Genomic DNA, 23,258 nt, shown 5'->3' with positions numbered 1-23,258 from the left:
ATAATAATAATAATAATAACGTTCGTGGAGTCCAAAATGTCTAATAATAATAATTTGGGTGGCTGCCTTCTCAATTCACAAGCGAGGTGGATAAATGTAATCGAATGGGAAATATCCATATAACCACATTGGATGAATTTCTTGTATTTGCGATTCAACGCGTAAATACGTAAAACCAGCAAAACTGTTGTAACTTGATTATTTGAAATATTTATGTATTGCTGTTCCATCCTTAATTGTGGTTGGACGCGTTTTGTGCGCATGCGCAAAGGCAGGGCAGCGGAATTGTGGCTCTATTAGCATCCCGAGCTAGCGGATTGCTTTGCGCACCGCGCAATGAAAGAAGGCGTCTTGGCGTAAAGATAAAGGCTACTTCAAATAACTCCGCTTAATCCTTGAGCTAACCATTATCCCTCAATGGTGCCCGATAAAGGGAGATAACAACCACGCACTGTTGTCGTAATTAGCCGCCGAGCACGATACGGATTGGGCGAAAACTGCGTTGCGCGTGGAAAGACTATTTTGAGTCGTTATCACGTTTGTGTTTTAATACGAAGAGTAACCTCGACAGATACTTGTTGTCGGGATGAGGTTATGGACTCGGAGACAATGTGCGATGGAGGCTGATGGGAAGAAGATGGAGCAAGCGCCTCCTTTCAGAAACCCTTTTGTACATGTCTTGAAATTCACCCCTATGGAAAAGGCAAAGGTAAGTGACTATGCATGCAATTATATCAATGAACTGCTATGACTGTGGTCAAAATTGCGGCAAGGCTGTCAATACTATTATTTGACTGTTGTTTTCCTTTTTTTGCATGTGTACCAGTCAGCTGTGCGAGTATTAGCCAGTCGTTAGCATTAGCTACTTAGATTTTGCATTCACTCATCCGCATTCGTTGCCAAATTTTAAATGATGGAAATAAATGAGCCATCGGAATGATACTTTGTTAGCATTGTGCTATACAAACGTGGCTAAAACCTTAAACAAAGTCAGTCATAGGAGTGTTAAAAGCATGAAATAACGTCATAATGGAATACGCATGACCATCCCTACATGATGGGCCTAAGCTTCTTGCTCCCAAACTAATGTTTTCGTTTTAAAATACTCTTGTTAGTTTCAGTAACATTAGGGGTTTAAATCAGAGCATGACCGATTATTTACTATAGACAACGTCGTCTTCTACGTTACAAATATTTGTTGCTTCCCACATCCCATTCAACACGTGTGTAAGTTTTGGAATGGTCACAGTTTCCGAACATTTAAGTTAAAACCCTTGTATTGTGTTGGGTTCAAGTTGAGCCCATTATTGACTTGAAAAATGGGTCGATTTCGACCTCAACACAATACAAGGGTTAAGAGGGAAACAGAGTACGTGTATATCAAAGGTATCGTACGTTGAACAAGTAAACTTGTCGTCATGTTCTCATCCAAACTGGAATGTTAGCCTTTCTAGCAGGCTGTGCCACTGAGGAGTTTTTATGGTTGGTTAGCATATGTGAGTGGTCTAAATTTTACTTAAAACAAAATGCAGTTGTATGTATTAACTGTCATCATCTCCTGCCACAGTAATTGTTGACAAAATGTGACCCGAGGCAGAAGTATAAAAGTATTTATTTCTTACTAGTACAGGTTTTTTATTCGGTGTAATGATTGTGATCAAGAATCTTAATCGTGTTAGGGAACTTGATTTGCTGATGTTTGTGTTTGCTTGAATTATTGTGATTTGATCAAACTAGCTGATGTTTACTTTGACTTCACAGCTATTAGTCATAGTACTCTTTGATAACGAGTTCATACATCAGTGTTGCCTAAGCTTTATAGCTAAGGGACATTTTCCATAGGAAAAATCTCACGGAACTCCACCAAATAAAACGCTCAGAAAAAGTATATATTAGCGCTTTAACTATACACTTACGTTTTTAGAATCATATCTTCATTACTGGCCCATGGTTTGGTACATTTTTTTTAAATAAATAAATTCATATGATATTATAAATCAAGTAATATGTTGTGATACTTAACATAGATGGATGAATTAATAAAACTGAACTGTTGTAATAACTTTAATAGCTGCATGGAAAGCCCCACTGGTCCTTGTGTAAATATGCTAATCGGTAACAGTACCAATTTCCATTGTCGTACAATACTGCAAATACAGTACAAATGACTAAAGTTAGAACTGTACCAATGTTTAAGGTTTGGGAATCGACCTTAATGGTATCAGCTCAAACAGTATCGAGTTGTTGGAGGAGGGGGGGATCTGGGGACTCCAAAAACATGTCAGTACTGACTGGTGGGTCTGAGTCCCACCCCCCCCCATTAAACAAAATTGCACCTTTCAGAGTGCCCTTTCATTGTTGACAGTCTAAGGCACACCTGTGCACTAATCACAGTGTTTAATCAGCATCTTGATATGGCACACCTGTGAGGTGGGATGGATTATCTCAGCAAAGGTGAAGTGCTCACTATCACAGATTCAGGTTTGCGAACAATATTTGAGAGTTATTGTGTATGTGGAAAAAGTTTTAAACCTTTGAGTTTCTCGTAAAAAATGGGATCAAAAACAGAAGTGTTTATATTTTTGTTGAGAATAGTAATGAGGCTCCATCATGTTATGGGGTCTGTCATCGGTTAGCGTTTTTAAAAGTAGCTGATCGACTATCGGCCCCAAAAGTCCTTATCGTGTAAAGCCCAATAAATATTTACCACGCCACCCCTGATTCAACTCGTCATTGACAAAGAGGCGAACAGGGAGCAGTGCACGCACCCTGATGAGGCAAACGGACATTTAACACATTTATGTGACAGTATGAGGTTAAAAGTAGGTGAGATTGTGGCTGCAAGGAAGGAGACATTATTCCAAAACAATAAAAAGGGGCTCCTCTGTAAGGAGTGTTTCATCTCCCTTTCTTAGGTAATGCAATAAATCAGTCAGAAAATCTTCTTTATTTCTCAATTTCCCACTCCCCAACTTTTTTGCTGTTGTCAAACCTCCTTTCACTGTTTTTTGACTAAGCCCTTATAACACAACAATGAGTTCCTGTCAGTATCCTTTTTGATTTGTATGTTCTTTGTAAATGTTTTGGATTTTGTAAAAGAGTTTCATATTTTGTGTGTTTTTTTTAAATTTGTTTCGTTTTCATGTGTTTGTTTTTGTAATGTTGTTCTTTTGCACCCTCGGACCTTCGTGGGAACTGTGACTTTGACAACTGTGCTTTTAACTTTTTGGTCGTCCCTTTTCTTTTCCAGTATGACTGCCCCAGAGTGGTCTTCCACTGTTAGATTGTACTATGATTATTATAGAAAGTGTTATTTATCCATATTTTATTTCTGTCATTGTTTTCAGATGGCAGTTATGACAGTCACTCTATTCCCCATCCGTCTACTCATAGCTGCATTTATGATGCTGCTGGCTTGGCCTTTTGCGTTTCTGGCCTCAGCGGGACGCTGTGAGACAACTGTTGAACCCCAGTGCCTCTGGAGGAGGTGGGTGCCCTGCTGCGTTTGAATGGTTGAAGTACTGTTCACACAGTGGATTTTGACATTGTTGCACTGAAAGAGAACTGCAAAATGATGTGAATGGTTATAAAATCTACAGTGGTTTTCATCATTGAACTATATCATACTGAATTACATCTACAATACAGCATTGGACAGTTATCGACAAAATTAACTGATTATTTTCCCTCAAACCCGATTTAACGATTACGATTACTTTCTAAAATAGAAAATAATGAAAAATGTAGTATTTTGAATGTCTTTTATTTAAACTTAATTTTTCTTTCTATGAACTCAAAATGCCAGTCAATTTAACTTAATACACACAAAACAATCCATTGGGATTAACAGCATTTTACTTACACAATATCACCTTTCTCCCTGGTCTTACTTAAACATAAATCAATGGTTAGTGCAAAACTGTCACTCAATAATACAATGAGTTTAAATCTTTGTGTTTTGTTTAGTTTTACAGTAAACTCCAACTGGGGTGTCATTTAACATCTTAAAGAGGAAGTCAACCCAAACATATTTTGACAATGCATTCACTGTCAAGCTTAAATAGGGATGCATATAGTCCGACTGTACCAGTTGTAGAGGAGGGAAAAAAGGGACGACTTTCAGACGTTGAGTTACTTGCTCACGGGTTGTATTGTACATGCAGGGCACACACTACACTACATATCTGTTTCTGCCCGATTTATTAACTAAACGCTCACTTGCCTGATTAAATAGCAGAGTCGCCTGTAGTCATGGATCTTGTCGTTGTTTCGGACTGCGCGCTTGTGGGAGGAAGCGGAAATGCAGAGGAAATTACGGTGGCTTGGATACACCAAATATAAAAAAATCTAACGTGCCGATTTGAACGTTTTTTAACATCGTTTTAGCCACACAAAAAACTTAAGCAGCAAAATGCACTAGTTTTTAGCCGTCTCTGGGGGCGGTCATTTTGTCTTCTGTCGACTGAAAATGACATCACAACTGCTCACAACGACCAATCACGGCTGACCTGTTTCCTGAATCTGAGCAGTTGGGATGCCATTTTCAGTCGACAGAAGATAAAATGGCCTCCCCCAGAGATGGCTAAAAACGAGTGGATTAACACTTATTCAACAAACGCAATATTTATCAGAATGCCCTGTTTCAACTAGTGGGTTTGCATAGAACATATTCTTGAAAAAAATATGTTTGCGTTGACTTCCACTTTAGAGCATGCTCAGGGACAGTAAAATCACATATGCTATATACACGCTTGCTATGCCAACAACGTGGTGAATTCAGAGGACTTTCACAATGCCACGAACTTGTAAACGCCATGACCCCCGCCACCCCTGTCGACGGGCGCGTTTTGGTTTAAGGCAGTGGCCGTCCGCACCAACCCCACAAATGATCCCTCTGCCCCCCAAAATCTCAGAATTTAACACTCACATACAAGTAGTCCATTCCAGACTCCGTTCCCACCACATAATGAATGTAAAAGATTGATTCCGAATGTACTGAAGTAAACTATTAAAATTGTCAATTTGCACTTCAGAGAGTATAATTTGTTTTTATTGACTTTGTTAGTTATTTCTCAGGGTCCTTTTAATTTGTTTTGTATTTATTTTATTCAAATGCAGTACATTGTCATGTTTGAGGTTGAATTTAGGCAACACAAATGTTTACAATAAATGGGACATATTTTCCTCATACCTACTGTTGCTGACTATTGTTCTTTATTTTAATCCATTCAGGCCTAAAGCGCCTGGCTCAACAACTCCCCAAAACCTAAGAGCAACTATAGAATCACCCTCTAAAGCCTGAAGTTTTCCCAGAAATTCAACACCTACAAAATAATTATCTCAGCCCCTGTAGCAGATAGAAACACAATTCCAAAAGAATTTGAGAGCTTGGACGTGGCTTTCACACAGACATGACTTTATTATTATTTTCTGTTTCAATCAAAAATGTAAAAATAAAGTGTCAGTGCAAGAGAAACAATGTTTTTAATTTAAAAAAATGAGTGGTAATTATCATCCTCTATTCTGTTACAAAGCATTCGATATTGTCATTGTCTACAAACATATCTTCACCATATATCACGTTTGATTGTTTCTACTGGGTCAAAGTCCACAAGCGCGTCGTCTATATCACTGCGTTTACTTATTTCAGAGTTCCCGTGATCGACGGCGTCCACCATTATGACTGGAAAAAATTCCAGAACATCCTCCGCGGGCTCATGACACCGTCATGTGTATATTTTGATGCATTTCATTGGTTAAGAGACCGCGAATTGGATAAAAAAAATTTAAAAAATGACGTATACGCTCTCCTGGCTTTAAAGGTAGAAAGGCGCAACAACGCTCCTGGCTCTAGTGGTAGAAACGCAGTTATGCGCTCCTGGCCTTAATGGGTTAAAAGTACAGTAAGTATTCTCTAGTAAGGAATCATATTTGCATTGTTCAATCGTTCCTTATAACAGAATTTCCTTATGTGGGAAACAACTACGGTACATGTCCTGTATGAACGTGCAAGTATGTTAACAAAATGTGTGTAACAACACCAGCAATATAATGCCCAAAAAAATATTTTCCCCAAAATTTTTATTAAACTAAACTATAACGCACAGGTATTTGAACAAAATACAGTACAGTATAACAAAGATGTTCCAAATACTGTTGACAAAATACTGTAACACCAATGCAGTACAGTACTTAACTACAGTAAACTGTACTGTATTTTAGTGTTGGTTTTTCTCAGACTTGGGAAAAAATTAGTATTTGGAGTTGTTGGGTTGGCTTCATTCTTTGCTGTATGAAATGTTTGTCTGCATATCACACAGTGTTTTTGCTAATTGCAAGAAACTGTCCCGTTGATCATCGCTGATCTCTGGGGATTCTTGTGCATACAAAAGGATTTTTCATGCCATCTCCATAGCTCTCTTGCTGGACGGCGGCTTTACATCAGGACTTTTCTTGTAGATTTGATTATTTCCGACTCCAGTATCTCCTGGATGTTTTCTACTTTGTGTCCAGCTTTGCATAATAGGATGTATTTCACTCTCTCTTTCACAGACGGTCAGTACCGTTCTTCTTCGTTTGAATGCCATAAACTACAGACACAAATGTGAATGAATACATTTAAAATCTTTCGCAATTTCAGTAAAACACATGCCAAAGAAGTAACTTACATGTCGTCGTTTTGGATCCGATGGCGGAGCGGTCAGAGTTTTTCCATAGTACGAGCGGGAGCTGCTTGAGTTTACGGCGCTACTGCGGGCTTCCTTATGGGTTCCGGATACGGTACCGGGACTTCCGTTGGAAGTAATCGTTCGTTAATGTAATATAGTGGAAGAAAATTTATTGCATATGTTTTTTTTCCGAGTGAGGGAATTTCCGTTTGATCCGATGATGGCAGAGCGGTCAAAGTTTTTCCGTAGCATAGAGCGTGGACTGCTTGAGTTTGCGCTCACTGCGGGCTTTGCTGTTGATTCCGGGTTCCGGATAGCGGAACTTCCGTTGTCAGGAATCGATCATTAATATAATATAGGAGTAGAAAATTTAATGCATACGTTTTTTTTTTCCGGGTGAGGGAATTTCCGTTTGACAGAGGTCCATAGGTGGGAATACTTACTGTATTCCTTGATCAGTCTTTTCTAACATTTCATTTTAATAAATAAATAAAAGCTTTTATTGGGCATCACCTGCTGATACCATATTGGATCGATAACAGTATCGCACAGTACTCTAGGCAGCAATATCCGTATCGTATCGGAGGTGAAAAAGTTGTATTGGGGCTAGGCCTGCACGATATGTCGTTTGAACATCGTAGGACTTGCAACGTTTTAACTTTTTTTTTTTGTTTCTTACGCAAACTTTTGTTTTGCTTCATAAAACCAGCAAGCTAATCCGTGCTCTTACACAGCCTGTCTCGCTCACCCCCGCCCTCCTGCCAATCAGTCACCGGCCCCTCCCCCTCCACTCTCACAGCCGCTGCTGTCTGCTCAGACGACATGGAGGAGGAGGAGGCGACGAAGAAAGTCAACATCCGAAATATGAAAGTATTTCGGCTATAAAAAGGAAGATTCAGAACAAAAAAACATCCTTTGCCAACAGTGTCTCACCGTTGTTGCTGCAAAAGCCCCTGTATGACCAGTTCAAACTAAGAAGTGGGACCCAAGGTGAAATTTCATCTACTCAAAAAACAATTAGACGCCTTTGCCAGCATAACTCCTTATGATAAGAAGTCCAAAGAGCACATAAAAATCACGGATGCAATATGTTTTACCGACCGTTTTAGTTATTGTTATATTTTTGTGATCAACTCAGGGGACTAATGCACCTGAGCTTTAATTTTTAATATTTTTGTTCTAATTTGTTTACAACTTTGCTTCAGTTTCACAAAGGTTTTTTATCTTAATGTTATATTTTGTAAACAACTCAGGCGCTAGTACACCTACTTTTTAATTAATTAGTCATTATAAAATATTATAGTTTAGTTTAATAATGTTTATAACTCTGCTTAATTTGAGGTTTTTTATTTTCTTGTATTTTTTTAAATGACTCAAGGGACTCGTGCACCTGCTCAATTTTTATTTTATTAATATGTTTAATATTTTGCTGCTGTTTACATTGAAGTGTGAAATACAATGTTAAATAATCTATTATGGTACAGAGACATGGCCTCCGATCCCTTTTTTTTACAGCAATCCTTAGTCTGGATTAAACGATATTATATGAATACAGTGATGTCATGGTGAGTTAACCAATTATTATATTATTCCCAAACAAATCTATTCAAGTCATCTGGTGAAAATTCTTCTATTTTTAATATCACAGTATATATTGCAAACCCCCCAAAAATCGCCATGTCATTTTTTTCCAATATAGTGCAGCCCTAATTGGGGCACTCCTGGTCACAAAGTATGTTGAAGTGATAGGCCTTGACTACGAGACAGGCGCTAAATTAATCGTGCGCTGTTAGTGAAAGTTATGGAGGGATAATATTAAAATAATATTCCTATATTTTGGGATTATTGTTTGTGGTATATAGTGATCAGCCGATGTCTGTGGAAAAGTATGTGCTTTATCTGCATTTGTCTACAATGTCAATTAACTGAGGCCTTTAACCTGAATCCTCTTGGTTTCAGACTGGTCGACATCATTCTGAAGATCATCATGCGGGTCATGTGGTTTGCGGGTGGCTTCCATTGGATGACTGTTAAGGGGCAGAGGGCATTGCCTGCTGAAGCACCCATTCTCACACTGGCACCCCACTCTTCTTATTTTGATGCCATCCCAGTCACCATGACAATGGCCTCTATTGTCATGAAAGCCGAGAGCAAAGATATACCCTTGTGGGGAAGTAAGTAACTATCACTGTCACTGTTTTGTTTTTTTTTCATTTGAAACCTATGTATTATACAGAATTAGCGTTGAGGGGAAAAAATCGGCTAACTCATCTAAGTCAACCACAAAAATTGATCAACAAAAAATCTCAAAACTATAATTACTAATTTTAAAAACCTATTTGCAACACCGTAAACAATGTTTGGCCACTTTTGTGTTTACCGCACGGACATTTGATGCCCTCTCATTAGCCATTTCTCAAAAATGCAGGGTACAGTCTTGTGCGGTTTTGCTATCTTGTCGTCTTTATTTTCCATTACAGAATGGCCCAACACCACACCGTATTGTCCTTGCTTAGCCCGGCCAGGCCTCCATGTCTTTTCCATTAACGACAGGGGAGATCAACTGAACTGTGCAAGTATCTGCTGCACAATGCGTACTCGCAGCCTGTGGGTTTCAAGAATGGCGAGTCTCAGCAGCTGGTTTTGCATTGATTCAGAATATGAATTGCTGTTGTATGACGGGGCAAAGTAGCAAATTAGAGCCCATCAAATGCACAGAAGCTTTCACACTGATGAAAAATCAATATCAGTGTTCAAGTGAGAGGTATACAGTACACATACTGTGTTTTACAACAGTACTCAACCATATTTACAGTTTCATATGTACCAATGGATGAAATGGTGAAGCGAAAAATGTTTGCGTGCGTGCCGCTCGCCAGGTCCATTCACTTGAATGACTGCCCCCCTAAGCTGCCGCCCCCAAGGCTGGGGCCGCGACAGTGAGGCCGGGGGACCACCGAGGCTCCGAGCTGCGGCTTTTGACGTTGGAGTGTGACTACGACAAGCCACCAGTTACAGGAACTTGGAAAGGCTCGCTAAAGTTTTCACCACAAGCTTCACTATGTCATCCATTGATAGATACAAAATTGTAAATTTGGTTAAGTGCTGTTGTAAAACTCAATATATATACAGTATTTTTATCACTTGGCGACAGTGTAGGTTGTCTCACTTGCTTAAACCAGGAAATTAGTGTGTGAAGCTGAGTTCCTTGCCACATCTCTCAAACGCCTACATCTGGCGGGCAATCAGATAACAGTGACGTCACTCGCCTCCTCGGCCTGAGCTATAGAACCACCTCAGGGAGTTCTGTAAAGTGGTTCCATTGTAAAGACCCGGCCAAGAAAAATTGTAAAGGAAAAGCGACCACTCAGGGCCGAGCGAAGCCGTTCCAGTGTGGAACCCGTACAATGGAAAAGCAGATTTGGTAAGACTGGTCTCAAAGAACGTACTCACCAAGAATGCCAGTCTCTTTGAAATTGTAACGACTGGTCTGCCACAAATCTGCCCAAGATTTAGGGTAACTTTAAAGTTAAAAAAAAAAAAAAAACACAAAAATAAAGTTAAGTAATTACAGCAAAGCAGAGCTGGCGGAGCTTGGAGACGGGAACACGGGAACGTGTGACTACAATCCAGGCGGCCAACGCATAAGCGGCCAATGCATAAACGGCCATTGAGTTACTTGACCCGACAAGAGAGCACGACAGCACACGCTGGCTTGTATGAAAATTAATATGAAATTGTAATACTTTAGAGTACGGTATTAATATATCTTAATATACAATATAGAAGTTATCGAAGGAATAGTCAATAGGATAATCAGTTCTAAAAAGTTGCGATAGCACAATTCAAAATCCCATGCAGAAGATTTAAAAAAAATGTAGACCAGTTTGTACGTGCAAATAAGTGCTAATAATTTTATGAAGGCAGTTGCCCTTGTACTTTGACATGTACATTTTAAAGAACAACATGATTGGTAAGTGATATCAACATGCTGGGAATGTGTGAAGACACAAATTCACAAGTATACCACCCCTCCTCTCTTTATTTATTTTTTAAGAACACTTTCCCACCACCACTTTCTCAAATGTCCTTGTAGTCATGCAGTGCCTATTTAAATTCTGTCTGCTTGTCAAATTTGTGGGAGGAACCAGAACCCAATGCCCAAATTGAGAGAGTTGATTCCAGAATAGGCATTAAGACCTGATCAGCCACAGTGACGTGTGCAAAGTGTCTCTTAGGGTTGTAATCCCTTTCCATCAGCTCACAGTTGGAATCAATTAATTAATTCTTTGCATGGCCACCCTACTTATTCTATGCTGCCCTTGTACTGCTTGTTTTAATTGCAATTTCACGTCATGGTTCCTTCTGTAAATTATTGTACGTTATTCTCTTTTTTGGTTAGATCTGAAAAGCTGGTTACAAATGACATCATATGTTAGGGGTGCAACTGTACAGGTATCCCACAATTTTTGGGACAGTTTTCGGTACGCGTTTAGTACATCTTTTGTGCATGATGAAAACAATCTTTTTATCCCCAAATTATCCCTTTATTTAGTTTGTGAGCAAAAACTGCTCACAACAAAATGTTAACAAAATGCAGTATCATTGGTGTACAGTACTATATAATATAACACTTTCCAGTGGTAACCTGCCTCTTATTCCTTGACTACTGGTATACATGTCACAATACAGTAATATAAAATGCATTATGTGTAACATTAATACGTACTATAGTGATTATGGGCTACGTGAACAATATGATCATTTAAATGTTGACAATTTGAACAAAGGTGTCACAATTGTAAGCATTTTAAGGGTAAAGGAACACTTGGGTGAGCTTAACATTGGTAGTTATATAATTGTTTTAAAATATTTAGTGACATCGCTGTCAATCAAATATTATTTCAGGGTTGCTACACATTTCAAATGCAAAACTCCATACTTATCCAGACCACAATTTCCAGATTTCCCTGTAAAAAAATAAATCTTATAACGTCGAAAAACTGATAAATTGGCACCAAAATGTATGTGGACATCCCTACTAATGACCACTATTCGTGACGTAGACTGCTGAGACAGGCAAAATAACAAGCCCAGCCCCAAAAAGGTGCGGGGCAATTTGTCATAAATCTAATCACAAAAAAAGCCCTAAAATCATGACAGAGTCTTTTGGGGGAAGCATTTTAGTACTGATGTCATTTTTACATGCAAACCTTTTATATAAGTGGCAATGTTAAGATCATCCAAGTGTCACTTTAATCCTTTTGATTTGTTGAAGTGGTCATTAGTAGGGATGTCCACATACATTTTGGTGCCATTACAGTTTTTGGATGTTATAAGATTTTTTTTTTTACAGGGAAATCTGGAAATTGTGGTCTGGATAAGTATGAAGTTTTGAATTTGAAATGTGTAGCAACCCTGAAATAATATTTGATTGACAGCGATGTCACTTAATATTTTTTTCTTGCTATTGTTATTCTACTGATATAATCAACACTTTCATATGACAGTGCTTAACTCTTACAAACTCATTTAAACTCTAGGAAAGTTGCTAGTCTAATTGTATTTTTCTAATCTTACTATTGTGAAAGTGAGAAAGAGTTGTGTCCTGCTAGAGCCTTTTATCATCATTTGTGTTCTCAGCTGTGGATCTGTCTTTTCCCCCAGCTTTGATAAAGTACATCAGGCCAGTGTTTGTATCACGATCAGACCAGGACTCAAGAAAGAAGACTGTTGAAGAGATCAAACGCAGAGCCCACTCTGGAGGGGAATGGCCACAGGTAAAGTAATGTGTCCCGGAAAGCCAACTGTTGGGAGTTCATTCATGATCACTGTTGACGTGTTTTAAACTGAACATTCCTATGAAGGCTCCAGTTTCAGACATATAAGCAACGTTCACTTATCAGTGGAACCTCCAAAGTGGAACATAACCTGTTCACTGATGCTTTTTTGACTTATGATTTGTTTTGTTTTTTTTTTGGGGGGGGGGGGGGGGTCAAAACAAAAAAAACATTGTCATTGAGATGTATTTTAAGCGGTTTGGATATTGAATGAATGAATAGAATAATTTGTTCCAGTGTCAAAACCATGGCAATCATAAAACCTTCAAATTTGTATAAATGCTGCACAATTTTTTCAAAACCTTTTCCAATATATTTTTTTTTACACGGTGTCTGCATTTCTTTCATGCAGATAATGATTTTTCCAGAGGGAACCTGCACGAATAGGTCCTGCCTAATCACCTTTAAGCCAGGTAAACCGGCCATCATTTTTCTTCAGCCTCATTTCAGATTTGTGTATGCAACTATATGTGAGAACAGATTCAGTCAGAAATTGTATTTATTTAAAATCACAGTATTAATGAAAATCGTCCACATTGCTTTTTCAATTACATTCAGAAATGTGAATGCTCTTACGTTGTAAACCATACCCTTTTAAGTGTGTTCATTTTGGTCTTGTAGGGGCCTTCATCCCAGCCGTACCAGTGCAACCGGTTGTGATGAGATATCCAAATAAACTGGTATGAATCTTCCAATCTTATGTTTGTACTGAGGCTGAACGAGTTTAAAAAATAATTGAATTGCAATTGTTTTCCTCAATATTATGGTTTTATATACAATATTTTTTTCAAGGTCCTCTTCCCATGTGTTTTTTAACAAACAAGCCATAAATTAATCTGTAGTCTAATAAACATGATCCGATTTTAATACATATATTTTTCGGTCTTATAGGTTGGCCCCGCTCTAAAACAAAGGCAAATGAACCATGAATTAAGATGAAATTCAGTTGATTTATCTTCTTTGGTTAGTTTTTAACTTACTAAACACCAGAGGTGGGCATTTTACTAAAAATTGAGCATCTGTTATTGGTCATCCGTGTGCAGCGTGGGTACCCTTCCGTCGTCCGTCCTTCCCCTTTTTTTCTGTGGGGAAAAAAGTAGTACCCGTCTATAGGCCGGGTTGCCTCTATTTTTAAACGTGCGTCCATGGGCGAGTCCGACTAAACTTTAATACTCTGCTACACTTTTCTGGATACCGTACATAGCTCAATCTTAAGATTTAGAGGGCATCTAAACAATCAAATGTGTCCCTTATGTTGAACTTTTTGTTTTTGTCTTGATAGTCTGATGAAACTCCAATTATGAGTAAATTCTATCCATCATTCTATGTTATGTGATAATGTGTTATTCTAGAGACACCTGCTGGCCATTTTTGGGCAAAGCATTAGAGCCCAGGTATTACGGTACTCTGATCTTCCAGCACCTTATGGTTTTAAATTGACTCCAACATGATTAAATGGGAACTGGAATACAAGTTCAAAATATTTGGAAGTGTGCTTGTATCCTTTGCAGGAATTTAAACCTGTTTCAAAATTCACACTTGACGATATCTTTAAATGTTGTCAGATATTTCCACAGTATTGAGTTGTATAGCAAAATAAAACTACATTGAAAATGCTCTTTATATAGAAATACTGTTTCTCTCTTTTACCTGTCTATTTTGTCTTTTGAAGGATACAATCACATGGACCTGGCAAGGGCCTGGAGCGTAAGTATTTTTTGCTTCCACCATGTGCAATACGATACAGTGGTACCTTTACTTACGAAATTAACTGGTTCTGGAGGAAATTACTTTAGAAAATTTTGTAAGTAGAGACGCGTTTTCCATGTAAATGCCCTAATCCGTTCCAAGCCCCCCAATAATGAGACATAAATGTTTTACAAAGCATAAAAATGCATGAAAACATGTAACAAATACATGTTACAATTAGATTATTGCACAATAAATGAGAGTTGTGCTTAATGTAAAAACAAACAAAGAATAGAGTAAGGAATAAAAATGATGGTCGTTTATGTTTTTATTGCTGTCCTCATTGCTTGTTGCCCTCTTTGGTTCATGTTCTCTCTCAGAAGTGGTTTTTACCTAGCGTTTTGTAAAGAACTGATTTAATAACGTGGCGACTGTCGATACATTACGGTCATATTTTTGGGCGGGCGAGATCAACCAAACGCATCCCCCTTTCATACTTTTCTATTATCTCTTACTTTGTATGGACGAAAAAAAAAAATATCCTTTTTTTCTTTTCCTCGTTTCTAATTCAAGTAAAACTATCGGAACACCTCATGGGCCGAGGGGCGAATGAGGACGCTGCATAGACATATGACATATCTATCTATCTACCTGTCTATACGCACACATAGACACATTCGGTAGAGGTCCCTCTTAGCCAATGGGATGCCAGGAAGATGCTAGGCTAGCCAATGGCAGAGCAGCTATGAGTATGTTGCGTTCAGGAAACACCAGAGCTGCTAGTAGCAGCCCATACTGCGAGTATCAGCCCATACTTTTACCTTTCGTGTCCTGAATTTTCTTTCATAACTAGAATCAGTATTTTCCTGTTGAGGCGTTTCGTAATTTGAAAATTTCGTATGAAGAGACATTCGTAAATAGAGGTACCACTGTACTTATTTACAATAAAAAATAACAACCAGTAAAGTTAGTCGTGTTACTTATTGAATATTGATTAAAAAAAAACAACTGGTCAATGGCAAGAGGCAAATTTCCCCTGCACCTACGCTAAACCAAGTCTTTTGTATCACTTTTCATTCATTGTGTTCATTTTTTTCCCAGGTTTAAGATCTTGTGGCTGACACTATGCCAGCTACACAATGTCTTTGAAATAGAGGTACGTGTATGTAAGTGTGTATGTCTCATAGTTCATGATGTCATGCTGTACACAATCCCAGATCATTATAAGGAATAAAAGTGGATGTTGACTGGCAAGTTACCCTAATCAAGTGATGTCTCTTTCTGCAGTTCCTTCCCATCTACGCTCCCTCTGAGGAAGAGAAAAGGAACCCTGCCCTCTTTGCTATCAATGTGAGGCATGTCATGGCCAAGTAAGTTTTGAACATGGTTGGGAGGGTTATTTTGAAAATGTATTCCAGCAGTTATTAATTAATAAAAAAATTCTCTTAAGAATCGTTTGCACTTGTTACGACCTAGAAAATTTAGCTTTCCTTGGTAGGATGGCTTGTGTTTGTTTACATTGAGCCGGGGTAACTATTTGAATTCATTTATGGCATATACCGTTATTATGGGTGCAGTTATTCATTAAGAAGGTCGAATGGTTGAAACAAAAGAAAATAATAAGGTGACAAAGATTATTTTATAATTTAAAGAAAATTTTAAGAAATAAATAAATCATACAATAATCATGAGTGAATGTTGAACACGCCAGATGTGTACTACAATCAATAATCATGAACAATTGTGAAATAAAATGGTTACAATAGTCAAATAATAATTGGCAAAATGCACTTGTTTTTAGCCATATCTGGAGGCGGCCATTTTGTCTTCTGTCGAATGAAAATGACATCACAACCGCTCACAACGACCAATCACGGCTGACCTGTTTTCTGAATCTGAGCCGTGATTGGTCATTGTCAGCAGCTGTGATGTCATTTTCAGTCGAGAGAAGACAAAATGGCCGCCCCCAGAGGTGGCTAAAACAAGTGTATTGCCACTTATTCCACAAACACAATATTTATCAGAATGCCCTGTCTCCACTAGTGGGCTTGCATAGAACATATTCTTGAAAAAATATTTGACTTCCACTTTAATACATTCAAACTTCATACAATGTGTAACATGCAGAGATGGGCATTTACCCTTTTTTGCCGGTCCATCCTCCGTCCACGTCCTGGGTAACCTTGTCCTCATTTCTCCGTCATTATTCATAAAAATAATCGTCCTCCGACCCCGTCCGTCCTCGTCCTTATGAACCGCTTCCATCCTTACATTCTGTCTGTCTCACCCAAGGACATACTTTGCATGCAAAGGTATGTACTAAATTGACAAAACAAAATTGCTATCCACCTTTTTTTCCTACGCCCAATACATACCTTCTCCCGGATTAGGCAGGGCTAATCTGTCAATCAGCGAAATGGGGTTGTGGCATAATCCATGATATTACATGTGTTGAACCACTAGAGGGCAGACTGTGCCTGTGCAATCTTACTGCAGGGAGCGCACATGAAGTGTTGTGCAGTCAGTTAATAAAGGCGGCTCCATGGTCTCGCAGAAGAGAACAGTGGTCCTGCTTTTCAAAAGAACCCAACAAAACACAGCAGTTGGTACTTGACCCGGTTAGGAACGAATAGAGCGACAGACGAAAACCCACTTCCGTCCTTCCTTAGTCTGTCCTTTTTAAAAGCCGTCCGTTCTTGGGGACGGAATGCCCATCTCTGGTAATATGTACATATTCCTCTTATTTGTAAGAGTGGTGGCATTCCATTTGACAGGCATTTTGTTTCATTCATTTTTTGTATTGTCCATATACTAAAGACGTACACCATTGTCTTGACTGTCACAGAGCCCTTGGGGTCCCCATCACAGATTATTCATTTGAGGACTGCCAGCTTGCCATGGCAGAAGGCCAATTGAGACTTCCAGTTGACACCTGCCTGTTAGAGTTTTCAAAACTTGTCAGGAGACTTGGGTAAGTCTTGCAAACCTCACGTCACAGGAAACTGAGCGTAGACAGTCGTGCTATTGTAGTCTTTGTTGTTGCTGCTGTTGTCGTTAATACTTTAGAAGCACAACTCAAATTAGTCTAATTTGTAAGGTTATAAAATGAAGTTCTACACTCCAGCTGTCTGTCTGACTCTGGTGAAATTCTGTGCTATCTCCATTTCCAAATGTAATTGAGAACACTATGAATGTAAACTAATTTTCTGTCACAGGCTTAAACCCCAAAACACTGAAAACATGCTGCAGGATTATGGGAACAGATCCAGGAAGCTGGAAGGACCGAAGCTGTGCTTGGATGACTTTGCGCAGTTCTTGGATGTGCCCGTTTCAGATATGTTACAGGACATGTTTTCCCTTTTCGATGAGGTCAGCCTTTGCTGTCTTAAGATGTGAAATGTTGACAAAAATGCTTGGCAAAAAATGTTTCTTAATGTTTTAATGGCAATGTCAAAGCATTTGTGTCAGTGAAATGAATACAGGGATGGACATTGTGCTAGTCACTGTCTTCGTCTTAATAATTTGGGCTACTCTTGCTTTTCCAGTATGACGATAATAGCGTGGACATCAGAGAATATGTGATAGCCTTATCTGTTGTATGCAGACCTTCTGAAAGTCTGGAAACAATGAAATTGGCCTTCAAGGTAAGTTTTATTTTAAGATCGAAGCCCCAAATTCAATACTGCTCGTATTTTTGTGTGTTGTCTATACACTGAAAAAAAGTCAGTTGGATATATATTTTTTAAAAAAGTATGGACATTGGTTGCACACATAAAAAAATCGTGTTTCACCAACATGAATGTGATTTTATTTTGTGCAATATACAGTACATGTTGGTGAAACTGTGACTGTCGATACATTACGGTCATATTCTTTGGCGAGATCAACCAGACGCATCCCCCTTTCATACTTTTCTATCATCTCTTGCTTTGTTTGTATGGACAAAATAAACTATTTTCTCCTTTTTTTCTTTTCCTCGGTTCTAATTCACATAAAACTATCGGAACACCTCATGGCCCGAGGAGCGAATGACGAGGACGCTGCATAGACATATCTAACGCATATCTATCTACCTGTCTATCTACACACATAGACACGTATGGTAGAGGTCCCTCTTCGCCAACGGGATGCCAGGAAGATGCTACGCTAGCCGATAGCAAAACAGCTATGAGTATGTTGCGTTCAGGAAACTCCGGAGCTGCGAGTAGCAGCCCATACTGCTATTACCAGCCCATACTTTTACCTTTCGTATCCTGAAATTTCTTTCGTAACTAGAGGCAATATTTTCCTGTTGAGGCGTTTCGTAACTTGAAACATTCGTATGAAGAGACGTTCGTAAATAGAGGTACCACTGTAAATTCAACTGACTTTTTTATTTTATTTTATTTTTTTATCAGTGTTAAGAGCACCAAGGCATTTGCTTTAGAATACCATCAACATCCTTGAGGGTTTTTGTTGTTCTGTCTTTGGCGCAAAACATACAGATGTTTTTTAGCTTTTTTAAAATCTGTTAAGGTTTTACGATTCGTCTTGAAAAATTAACTTGTGTTGTGGTTTCATGAAATGCATTAGCTTTAATCATATCTACATTTAGAGATGAATAGCTGTTTCGTTAATCTTAAAGCTGAGTAAGCTTTAAACGTGGACCTCATTAGTTTTTCAAAGCCCATTCATTATTTGAAATAAATGTATCAACTCAATTTAATAAGCACCTAAAAATCACCTCTTGTTGTTTGGTCACAGAACAAGAGAGCAAGTCAAGTAGGTTACGACAACAGTTCATGACAATCAACTAATAGTATATAATGTCACTTTTAAGATGTTTGAGGCAGAGGAGGATGGCGCTATCACCGAGACAGAGTTGGCAATTATTCTGAAGACCGCTTTGGGAGTGACTCACCTCAATGTAACCTGCTTGTTTGCTGCCATTGACAGTGAAGACACAGGAAAGATCACATTTGGTGAGAAATGTAGCCATCTTTTAAGTCTTTGAAACACAACATTTGAGCCTAATTTGGGTTCAAAAGTAAAGCATCACACCGTGATTTAAAAATCAGGAATAAAGCATTGCTAAGTCCTTACTAGTATAGTGGTTATTTGTATCTTTTCAGCACAAATGAAAGTCTTTTTTTTAATTCAATTTTCTGCTGTTTTGGTCTTGTCTCCCTCTTGTGGCATCAACAGAGAATTTCAGAAGCTTTGTGGAAGAACACATGGACTTTGCAGAGGAATACCTGTATCATGAAAATGCTGGCCTCTTCAGCGGTACCTGCCACCATCAACTCACAAAGTCTAGACTGTCTTTTCACAACGTGCACGACACTGCCAACACCAAAATAACTAATGGCATCTGCCCTGATTTCAGCCCCAATGATCATGACAGCACAAACCATGAATTCCTTAAAAAACACAATTGAAAGAGCTGAGCTTGTGGTTGCGGAACAACAAACATCTCTCCTGGTGAGAGCTTGTTATGTGATGCATGCTGGGTTTAGATGGTTGCATTTTTTTTAACTGAAAGGGACTATATTTCAGTAAGTACAAATTAGATGATTACCTTAATTTTTTGCTAGCGTTGTGTCGAGATGGTTTTCTTAAGTAGCTTTCTACGTGATAGCAGTTTTACTTACGATATGTTGTTAATCAGTTGTTTCCTTTTTTTGTAGCAAGGGTTGTCAGAAGGCCAGCTTTGGCTGTTTCAGATACAATGCATAAATACTTGAAGGGCACTTATTGAAGGTTGGGGTATTTTTTTTTTCTCTCTTTTCCAGCTGTATTTTTGAATAGGCTGCGCATGTTTATAGCAAGAGGAAATCAAGCCTTGACAATGAAAGAAACACATTTGGGAAAGTAATGAGTTTTGAATTTATATATTTTTTCCCTTTTTTTTATGGTAGCTGCCCTTTGGCTTGAGAGTGTGGACGTGGCATTTTGGGCACTATTGAGGAGTATTTACGTAAGTCCACCCGGGTTTACCAGTGACAATTGTAGCACTTGAAGCCATTTTACTGCTTCAAGCCAAATTTGAGGTGTACTCGGGTCTCTTGAGTTGGTTGCATTTTTGCTATGAGCTTGTTAAATACATATATTTATACAATATTTTTGATTTAGCTCAGGGTTCAGTAACACAAATGACAAATATACTTGTATGATGTCATCATTTTTTACTTTGGGTTTAGCGCATGTCTTTTCTTTGTATGACATCAGTACTGTTCTGTCTACTTTCATTCATTCGTCTTTTTAATGTTGATGTTACACAATTTGGACCAAAAATGTGTTTGGTGAATATATCACCTGTTATGTCTTTAACTGTCCCTTTCAGTCGGTGGTGTAATGGCTTTAAAACGGGGAAGGGGGTGAGGGGAGGGATTTAGGTGTGACCGTTGAAAGCACATTTTGTTTTGGTGGCTTAGGTGGATTTTATAACAGACGTGTCATTCCAAATTCCCTTTCTGCCTTACATTGCCATAATTTTGGCCATTCCTATTCACTTCAGAGCATACATAGCTTCAATCATTTGGAAAAAAAAATATGCTAAAGGTTCTTATTTTTGTATAAATTCCCAGTACAGTGACAGGCAGCCCTAGGCTATAAGAAGGCCATATGTGGAACCAGCCTGAAAGCATGATGCAATGATTCTAATTTTGATCACTGCCCAAAAATGGAATCTCATTTTGTACTTATTCCATTGTTTTTGTGTTTTAAAATATTAAATGGATATTAGGACCACTGTTGAGCAGGTTAAACTTGGAAGGATTGCTTTTCCATAAGCAAAGAAAAAGAAAAAGGTTTTCCCCTTTTGTATTATATAACACTGTCTGAAGACCATGCTTGCATGTGTTTCTGTTATGGCTTTCAGGAAAGCAATAGTCCACTTTTGTAAGCCTTTCAAGGAGTTATGTTACATAGTTTGAATATTCCAAATGCTGGGCATTTTGTGAATCTTTGATATACGAACAGTATATGTTTGTTTTGTTTTCCTGCCATGATTATGATCTTTGTGATCTCTACAGATTTCATTGTTGATGAAAAATGAGCCACATTGTTGTATTTTTGTTTTCTTCCTGTTGGACAACAATTTAATGCTGTATTTTTCAACCAGTCTATAAAGTTTGGTTATTTTATTCCTATTAATGCTAGTTGGCTGCTCCCAACCTAAATGCAGATTTTGTAGGGAAACCGATAGCCTTGAATATAACTTTTATGCTTGATAAGAGAATGTATTGACAATCTTGTCACAATCAGAAGCAACTCCAAGCAAACTGAAATCTTGGTTTTAAAAAAATATATGTTCTTTTTATCCTTTTGACTTAACCCTTTTCTTTCTTGAACTAGGTGTACGTACAGTACATTGAAACTAGACTTACTGTGAGTGTACAAAATGTGTCAGTCAGGCCTTGAGGTGATGTAAATGCCGCATGACAGGCCACAAGACACAAATCCTCCATAGTACGCATGTTCAAATGAAATATTGATACACTATTAGGATTGCTTTCCATTTTTGTTTTATTTCTTTATCGTATGTTTGCATTTGTGCTTGCACTTTAGTTTTCTTTATTTTGTAAAGAAAGTTCACATACAGTATACAGCATGTTAAGTTTACTTTTTTATTAGCAATAGTTTTGCCATTGTAGGCAACAATACGTTTAAAAGAAGCTGCACCATTCCCTGTATTTTAGACCAAGTTTGGGTATTTTGAATTCCTAAAACACAACTTTCAATCTGACTTCTGCTTTGTTTTGGATTGTTGAACGTTTACAGCATGAGAATGACTGACTGCGCAAACTTGGAAACATCTAACAGATTTGAATGAATAAGAAATGCTTGCACCATGCAGTGAAAATGTATTTAATGTTAACAGGTGTTTAATGACACAATTTCTATGTAAATGTGAAGGAAACATTTTGTACATCCAGAGAGGAGACATGACTGTGAAATAACACTCAAACAGAAATGGCAAGGACTTAACCTTGAATTGAATGTTTTAAATGACATTAAGTACCCCTTGTGCTTTTTATTTCATGCTTACAAAAACATACTTTTGGATGTCAAAAGAATGGTATTATTGAGTACATGTTTGTCATCGGTATTTACACCTGTAACAGTTCATGTATACATTTACAGTTTATTCCTCTGTTTTTCATCTTGCTGTCCCGCTGAATAACTTGTATTTATGCTGCTTGGTAAACAGTTTGTCCATCATTGAGCCGAAGAAGAAAGATGTTGTGTACTCTTGACAGAGCGATATTGTCTTTCTGATGGTTCTCTGCTCGTGGACCAAACAACTGTTTCCTCTGTAGCTTTATCACCTCTTTTTCTATACTCAAATTTTGTTTTAGAAATCTGTTTTGATGAAGAGTCATTATTGCAAGCTACTTTGCATTTGTCTATTAAGGACTGCTATGATGACACTTGTTAATCTGACTCTTGATCTTAAAAAAAAAAAAAAAAAAAGATGACTCTTGTCTTTTATACAGATCATTGTTTGAAATTTGCCAGTGGTAGGATAAATGGTGATATATGACTGGTTTAAAGTTGAGCTACAAATGTCCTCCCACCCCACTCATTGACTAATTTAATTTACCTTGACAGAAATTCAAACATCCCTACCTTGCTGATTTTTGTTGTTTTCTCCCAAGAATAAGTAACCAAGGCAACCCTTTGTGGTTTCTAAGTATTGATGAGAACAGTGTTTTTCAAACACTGCGCTGCTGATATTGTCAGGTGTGTCGTGAGAAATTATCAAATTTGTGTGCCTGTGCGGTCTAGCGCCTGGCAACATAATCATGCAGTTACTACATTGTAGTACTCTTCCATACCAGTAGGTAGCAGCATCAGCGCATAGCTAATTGTATTTGTTTAGAGCCCATGTTTCACCCTATCAACATGAAACATAAAATACTTTTATTTGTGTTTATTTAATTCCTATTCAAGACGTTATAATCTCATTCTTAAATGCTTATATAAACAATATACTTATATTGTTAAAATGAGCATTTTTGCAGCTGGTCAAGTCAAATTTATTTATATAGCCCTTAATCACAGAAAAGTCTCAAAGGGC

The 23,258-nt window shown here is 38.0% G+C and overlaps 1 protein-coding gene across 2 annotated transcripts; it reads left to right on the top strand.

The window, feature by feature from the left end:
• The first annotated feature begins 253 nt into the window (after positions 1 to 253).
• On the top strand, positions 254 to 22,644 carry LOC147143915 (lysophosphatidylcholine acyltransferase 1). Of its 2 annotated transcripts, none has more exons than XM_086038459.1 (14): positions 254 to 709; positions 3,348 to 3,487; positions 8,628 to 8,842; positions 12,336 to 12,448; positions 12,861 to 12,921; positions 13,130 to 13,188; positions 14,181 to 14,215; positions 15,299 to 15,353; positions 15,485 to 15,567; positions 17,043 to 17,168; positions 17,413 to 17,566; positions 17,743 to 17,841; positions 19,017 to 19,158; positions 19,382 to 22,644. In XM_086038459.1, exons 1-14 carry the CDS (start codon positions 587 to 589, stop codon positions 19,612 to 19,614), a joined length of 1,638 nt encoding a protein of 545 aa, XP_085894585.1. In that variant the 5' UTR covers positions 254 to 586; the 3' UTR covers positions 19,615 to 22,644. The 2 variants fall into 2 exon arrangements, with proteins under 2 accessions (XP_085894585.1, XP_085894586.1); XM_086038460.1 differs by lacking the exon at positions 254 to 709 and adding an exon at positions 1,391 to 1,496.
• Positions 22,645 to 23,258: the final 614 nt, after the last annotated feature.

This window comes from Filicampus tigris, chromosome 8 (genome assembly GCF_054856515.1).
Source record: "Filicampus tigris isolate MCC_2025a chromosome 8, RoL_Ftig_1.0, whole genome shotgun sequence".
NCBI lineage: Eukaryota > Metazoa > Chordata > Actinopteri > Syngnathiformes > Syngnathidae > Filicampus > Filicampus tigris.
Note: the sequence above shows the minus strand (reverse complement) of the source record. Positions and strands in the feature narration are given on the sequence as shown.

Bases quoted from the DNA above. Each gene is read 5' to 3' on its own strand.
- LOC147143915 (XM_086038459.1), top strand. From the start codon at position 587: ATGAGGTTATGGACTCGGAGACAATGTGCGATGGAGGCTGATGGGAAG. The intron at 3,488-8,627 runs GTGGGTGCCCTG...TCTTGGTTTCAG, and splicing joins CCCCAGTGCCTCTGGAGGAG to ACTGGTCGACATCATTCTGA. The intron at 17,567-17,742 runs GTCAGCCTTTGC...TTGCTTTTCCAG, and splicing joins TGTTTTCCCTTTTCGATGAG to TATGACGATAATAGCGTGGA.